This window comes from Sprattus sprattus (assembly GCF_963457725.1).
Source record: "Sprattus sprattus genome assembly, chromosome: 1".
Taxonomy (NCBI): domain Eukaryota; kingdom Metazoa; phylum Chordata; class Actinopteri; order Clupeiformes; family Clupeidae; genus Sprattus; species Sprattus sprattus.
Genome location: NC_137920.1, coordinates 31,066,982 through 31,074,481, shown reverse-complemented (window position 1 = coordinate 31,074,481; position 7,500 = coordinate 31,066,982). Strand labels below are relative to the sequence as shown.

At 42.7% G+C, this 7,500-nt stretch overlaps 1 protein-coding gene across 1 annotated transcript in view; it reads right to left on the bottom strand.

The window, feature by feature from the left end:
• Positions 1–6,222: 6,222 nt before the first annotated feature.
• ccdc85al (coiled-coil domain containing 85A, like) overlaps positions 6,223–7,500 on the bottom strand; it is a gene marked incomplete at both ends in the record, with an annotated part of 26,961 nt that continues 25,683 nt past the window's right edge. Inside the window, one exon of the mRNA XM_080832052.1 lies at positions 6,223–6,284. Within this exon, the coding sequence (XP_080688178.1) occupies positions 6,223–6,284 (62 nt within the window). The remainder of the gene's footprint in view (positions 6,285–7,500) is intronic.

Genomic DNA, 7,500 nt, shown 5'->3' with positions numbered 1-7,500 from the left:
CACCTAAAATTGGCAGGCGTCTTTGAATGCCAACTGTGGCCAACCTGGCATTTGGTCACTCGCTGGGCGCTGAGGGTCACCTCAGATATGTTCTCCTAAAGTGCTTAGCCAGTGACGAGTTATTGTCCATTCAACTATTATTATTATTATTATTATTATTATTATTACAGAGCATGAAATGCCCTGTATTGTTATTCCTTCGTTTCTTATACTTATTCCGCTTACCTTTTTCTGCGCTTAATTCAGCTTGAAACGCTTAACTTAGAAACTTCGTTCAAACTTTGCTGGGTAGGTCTTGTAAAGGACACTTATGCTATGTATTTTTATTTTTTCTAAACTTTATACTTTTTAAAATATTAAAGACAAACTAATACAATTTCTCCCATTGACTTACATTGGGCCATTATGACATCATAATAGGGTCTTTAAACTGGCTTGCACCTGTGCTTCACTGACACCTGCACCAAATCCAAGGAACCTCTTCTCTCTGTCCCTCTCAATTTAACTGTAACTAGGAAAATTAAGACAACTTCCATTCTATTCTTTTTTCTCTCTCCATATTTCTCTCTATCCCTCTCATTCTACTTTCTCTCACACTCCATCTCTGTTCTTCGCTCCATTTTTATCAAATTTTTTCAACATTTTCACTCTCTCTTTATCTCTTTATCACGAGCCACTCTTGTTCACTCTTCCATTTTTCTTTCCTTCTTCCACTCTTCTTTCCTTTCTTTTTTCCTTCTTCCACTCTTCTTTCCTTCTTCCACTTTTCTTTCCTTTCTTCACTCTTCTTTCCTTCTTCCACTCTTCTTTCCTTTCTTCTTTCCTTCTTTCTTTTCTTCTTTCCTTCTTCCACTCTTCTCTCCTTTCTTCACTCTTCTTTCTTTTCTTCTTTCCTTCTTTCACTCTTTTTTCCTTTCTTATTTCCTTCTTTCACTCTTCTTTCTTTTCTTCTTCCTTTCTTAACTTTTGCATTTCATGCACTGGTATTTCCTTCAGGAAATGCATTTTCTAGTTATTATTATTATTATTATTAGGCATGAGGTCTTCATCGGCTCCAGAGGCTTTACTGACATAAAAATGGAACCAGGAAATGGATGGATAGTGGCTTTGCGTTACCCTGAATGGCATGATGACATGCATCCCACACAGTCACAATCAATTTGAATGAAGTAATTTAAATAAGCGTTATGGAGTTTTGGTCTAAAACTAGCAAGCTACCTACTTAAAAGCATGCTAGACCTTCCAAAGCCTTCCGCAGACTACCAATAGCCCACTTGGCACCGATAAAAGCTTGCTAACATGCTAACTAGTGTCTGTTGGTGATATTGTTGGGAAGGTTGCTGTTAAGGCTTCTTATACAATTTCATGGGGTGTTCCTACATGAACCACAGAATGACATGGTGCATAGCCTGGATGGCTAGTGTTTATGTGGATAGCTAGTGTTAATCTGGATAGCTAGTGTTTATGTGGATGGCTAGTGTTTATGTGGATGGCTAGTGTTTGTCTGGATGGCTAGTGTTTATCTGGATGGCTAGTGTTTATCTGGATGGCTAGTGTTTGTCTGGATGGCTAGTGTTAATCTGGATGGCTAGTGTTTATCTGGATGGCTAGTGTTTGTCTGGATGGCTAGTGTTTGTCTGGATGGCTAGTGTTAATCTGGATGGCTAGTGTTTATCTGTCTTCACATGACTTGATTTGACTCCCATGACTAGTTTGAAATGGGAAGAGGATACCAAAGGTAGTTGCTAATAAAAACAAACCTCCAAAAGTGGCATGTCTGGATGGCTAGTGTGTATCTGGATGGCTAGTGTTTATGTGGTTGGCTAGTGTTAATCTGGATGGCGAGTGTTTGTCTGGATGGCTAGTGTTTGTCTGGATGGCTAGTGTTGATCTGGATGGCTAGTGTTTGTCTGGATGGCTAGTGTTTGTCTGGATGGCTAGTGTTAATCTGGATGGCTAGTGTGTATCTGTCTTCACATGACTTGATTTGACTCCCATGACTAGTTTGAAATTGGAAGAGGATACCAAATATAGTTGCTAATAAAAAAAAACTCCAAAAGTGGCATGTTGTTTCATAGTGTTGTTTTAAGATATCTCATAGTGTTGTTTTTTAAGTTGCCTGTTGTTTCATAATGTGGTTATTTGAGTGGTATGTTGTTTCATAATGTTGTTTTAAGTTACTTCAAAGTGTTGTTCTTTAAGTGACATAGTAAGAGCCAAAGTCATGATTTCATCTGTTATAATAATTTAGTTTAAAAAGATTAAAAAAATAACTAAAGATAAATAATTTAATTTGGAATGTTTAGGTTAAAATGCATAATTTAGTATTGTATTGAAAAGTTGAACAACCTTAGATTGTAAGCTTCCAATCAGATGACGATACGTCAGTTTTATACCTGCGTATGGAAGTTTTAGTTTAGATTTTGAGCTCAGATATTGGAAGCGATATCATTTTTTGACTGTGTAAACATGTATTTCTACTTTCTTACTCTAGTAAACATTTTTTTAATTGAAGTTTTACTTGTTTCACACGTGCCAATTCATAGTTTTCAAGAACTGAACTCAAAAACGTGGTACAGAAGACTCAAACAAACGGAGTGCCACTACAGACATGTTGTTTACATAGTGTTATTCTTTAAGTGGCATGTTGTTTCATAGTGTTGTTCTTAAAGTGGCATATTGTTTCATAGTGTTATTCTTTAAGGGGTATGTTGTTTCATAGTGTTGTTCTTTAAGTGGCATGTTGTTTTCATAGTGTTGTTCTTAAATTGGCATATTGTTTCATAGTGTTATTCTTTAAGTGGCATGTTGTTTCATAGTGTTGTTCTTTAAGTGGTATGTTGTTTCATAGTGTTGTTCTTTAAATGGTATGTTGTTTCATAGTGTTGTTCTTTAAATGGCATGTTGTTTCATAGTGTTATTCTCTAAGTGGCATGTTGTTTCATAGTGTTGTTCTTTAAGTGGTATGTTGTTTCATAGTGTTGTTCTTTAAGTGGTATGTTGTTTCATAGTGTTGTTCTTTAAATGGCATGTCATTTCATAGTGTTGTTCTTTAAGTGGCATGTTGTTTCATAGTGTTGTTCTTTTAATGGTATGTTGTTGCATAGTGTTGTTCTTTAAGTGGTATGTTGTTTCATAGTGTTGTTCTTTAAGTGGCATGTTGTTTCATAGTGTTGTTCTTTTAATGGTATGTTGTTTACTAGTGTTGTTCTTTAAGTGGCATATTGTTTCATAGTGTTATTCTTTAAGTGGCATGTTGTTTCATAGTGTTGTTCTTTAAGTGGCATATTGTTTCATAGTGTTATTCTTTAAGTGGCATAATGTTTCATAGTGTTGTTCTTTAAGTGGCATGTTGTTTTCATATTGTTGTTTTTTAAATGGCAGACTCAATGCTCATTGTAAACAGCGCTCCAGGTCCTGAAAATTTTTTAACAGAATTGGAACGGATCCATAATCAGACTAATAATCCTGTTAGATCGTCTCTCTTTTCAGAACAATATGGATGTTTCGCTGTGCTCTGGCATGTAGGTCACTCGGAAGAAAACTTGGGAACTGATGTGGAAAGTGAAGCAAAGCAAAGAAGAAATGCAAAGCAACATCCAAACCAACAAAAGAAGAAAGGATGAGAGAGAGAGAGGGAGGGAGGGAGAGAGAGAGAGAGAGAGAGAGAGAGAGAGAGAGAGAAGAATCAAAAGGAGCCAGAGCAATAGAATAGAATGGAGAGAAAACAAAGGAAACAACTTCTATGTGCCATATTCTGACCTGAAGTCAGGCGAAGGCAAAGAGGAGGAAGGAAAGAGAGGGCGAACCCGACTCTTTTGCTCTAGAATGACAAACAACAGGAATTCAAATTAAAGCACTAAATAAGCTTTAAAGGCCTGAACAAACCAAGAATGACAGTCAATATTTTATGCAAATAAACTTTATTGTTTCATACATAGATATGTCTCCATATAATTGGTATTATAATAATAACTGTAGGTCAAAAATAATAATCATTGTCATATATAGAAAACTAATCCATTAAACTACTATTTACTTTGACTTCTTAAATCTCATATAAAACAACATGGAATAACTTTGTATATCACACTAGCGTAAATATAAAGGAGCCCGGGGAGTTGAGAGGGGAGAGTAATACAAAACTGAGATTAACACACACACACACACACACACACACACACACACACACACACACACACACACACACACACACACACACACACACACACACACACACACACACAGACACACACTCTCTCACACAAACACACACACACACACAGTCACACAGACATACAGACATACAGACATACAGACATACAGCAACATGCACAAACATACAGAGAAACACACTCACTCACTCTCCTACACAGACACACAGTCGCTCACTAACTCTCTCACACACACACACACACACACACACACTGAGTCGGTTGCAAAATGCATCTCTTTTTTTGTGTGTTGTTTTCTTTGCAAGAGGCACAGTGTGCTACAAAGTCACTTGCCACGTTTCTTGTCAACTGGGTTAAAAAAAAAAAAACACAAACATTCAGCTTTGCTATAGTATAGGTCAAGGGCTGTCTTGGGGAGGGGGGGGGGGGGGGGGTGACACAAGACGCAGACGGGCTTCTATCTTTTATCACACCAACACTTCGTCATGGTCCTCCAGCAATGGAATGAGAGATGGCTTGATGAGGTCTTTCCCTTTACCTTTGGTAAAGACGTCTGTCCAGAGCGCATACAGTACTAACACAACCCTGAGAACAGTCCATTGTGCTACTGTCTCACCAGGAGAGACAGCGAGAGAGAGAGAGAGAGAGAGAGAGAGAGAAAGAGAGAGAGAAATCTGCCTGTTACGTCACCTGCAGAGAGGGACTAGCAGAGAGTAGGAAGGAAGGAAGGAAGGAAGGAAGGAAGAGATACAGAGAATGTGTGTGAGACAAAGAGAGAGAGGAAGATCTGAATGACCAAAGAGAGAGAATGAGAGAGAGAGAGTGAGAAAAAAGTAGAGAGAGTATGCACCAAGTGCAATACATGAGGAGAATCTATTGTGTGTGTGTGTGTGTGTGTGTGTGTGTGTGTGTGTGTGTGTGTGTGTGTGTGTGTGTGTGTGTGAGGTGTGCTCTGTCCATGATTGGGGGGTTGGCGTCCAGAGCGTGTTCATCTTCTTTCCTCTCTCAGCTTCCAACTGGTGACCTTTGTGCCAGTCTCTGGGCCTAAGCCCTGCATTGTGCATCCCACGTCAGTCTGCAGCTCCACCTCTTCCTCCATACGATACGCAGGCAGTCAGATCTGAGGGGCCATCATGGCCCTATGACATGATTGGAGGGCTGTGGATGGAGGAGCAGGAGAGCCAGAGCCAGGATATGGGTGTGGCCCTTTGGGGTGAAAAGTCACGGGGTCACGGGGTCACAGAGGCAGGAGAGAGAGAGGTTTGGCAGAGTTGTCTCGGTATGGCAGCCTGGGGCCCCTAAAGCACATGACCCCTCGAACACCTCCAAGCAAAGACGTGGTCAAGAGGAGGCATCAAAGCTACAGAGGGAGGAAGAGAGAGAGAGAGAGAGAGAAAGAGAGAGAGAGAGGAAGAGAGAGAGAGAGAGAGAGAGAGAGGGAGAGGGAGAGGGAGAGGGAGAGGGAGAGGGAGAGGGAGAGGGAGAGGGAGAGGGAGAGAGAGATTGGATTAGTAACCCAGGTAAAATGAGACATGGAGAGACTCTCATTTCTCATTGCTAATGCAGGCTACCTTCACACACACAAACACACAAACACACAAACACACACACAAACACACACACACACACACACACACACACACACACATAAACAGACACACACAGTTGCGTGCCAAAATTGAACAGACAGAACAGGACAAGTTAAGAACAGCGGGAGAACGGAGTGAGGAGGACCCAGCACCCAGAGCAGAGGGGGAACTCTTGTTTGGGGAGCCAGGGTTTCCCTGGGGAGGCATTCTCTGCCTCTGATCCATTAAATATTTACACGGCGATTTTCTGCTCTTGCTATAGCTGCCCAAAGAAGAAGACCGGTACACAAGTGGAGTCACCTCTACATCTTCACCGCTACACACACACAAACACACACACACGCACACGCACACGCACACGCACACACGCACGCACGCACGCACACACACACACACACACACACACACACACACACACACACACACACACACACACAGGCAGACATTTGCACACAAACTCACCTGTCCCACATCTTGACATTTCTGCAGTTGGTGCTGCAGCAGCCGGCAGATATGAGTGCTGCAGATATATAGAGAGAAAGAGAGAGAGAATGAGTGAAAGAGAGAAACCCACACACACACACACACACACACACACACACACACACACACACACACACACACACACACATACACACACACAGAAGATCTCCAATGCAGCACACCTCTCGAGTGGAGCATCTAAATCAACTGTTGCAGTGCACTGGCTGGGTAAAAACATGGCAGGGCAGTTGAAACAGAAGGCTTTAGTAGTCAGTGGTTAGTTAGACGCCAAATCCATTATCAGGCATGCAGTAAACACTGGGAAGATAGTCTGACAGGTAAGGTAGCCTGTGAAGACGTGAGACAAAGAGAGAGAGAAAGAGAGAGAAAGAGAGGGAGAGGAAGACGGAAAGAGAGAATACAGCAAGAGAGAAAGAGAGACAGATGGAGGAAGAACAGATAACAGAGAAAGAGAAATAGAAAGAATGAGAGAGAAAGACAGGGAGAGGAAGAGAGAGAGAGCGCTACGAGAGAGCTCTGGTGAGAGAGAGAGACAGGGAGAGGAAGAGAGAGAGAGCGCTACGAGAGAGCTCTGGTGAGAGAGAGAGACAGGGAGAGGAAGAGAGAGAGAGCGCTACGAGAGAGCTCTGGTGAGAGAGAGAGACAGGGAGAGGAAGAGAGAGAGAGCGCTACGAGAGAGCTCTGGTGAGAGAGAGAGACAGGGAGAGGAAGAGAGAGAGAGCGCTACGAGAGAGCTCTGGTGAGAGAGAGAGACAGGGAGAGGAAGAGAGAGAGCGCTAGAAGAGAGAGCTCTGGTGAGAGAGAGAGACAGGGAGAGGAAGAGAGAGAGAGCGCTAGAAGAGAGAGCGCTGGTGAGAGAGAGAGACAGGGAGAGGAAGAGAGAGAGAGCGCTACGAGAGAGCTCTGGTGAGAGAGAGAGACAGGGAGAGGAAGAGAGAGAGAGCGCTACAAGAGAGAGCTCTGGTGAGAGAGAGAGACAGGTAGAGGAAGAGAGAGAGAGCGCTAGAAGAGAGAGCGTTGGTGAGTGAGTGTCCCTGTGCGAGTGTCAGAGAGGGCTGCGGTGGCCCGGGCGTGCGGGGGTGTTGGCTTGAGTTTTGTCGCTGTCAGCTCCAGACAGGAGCTCCGGGCTCCGCAGGCCCCCCTCCCTCCCTCCCTCCAACCCAGCCCATCACTTCCAATCTCAGTCTCCCGTCCACCACGGAGGCCCTGTGTGATTCCACACCCCTGCTCAC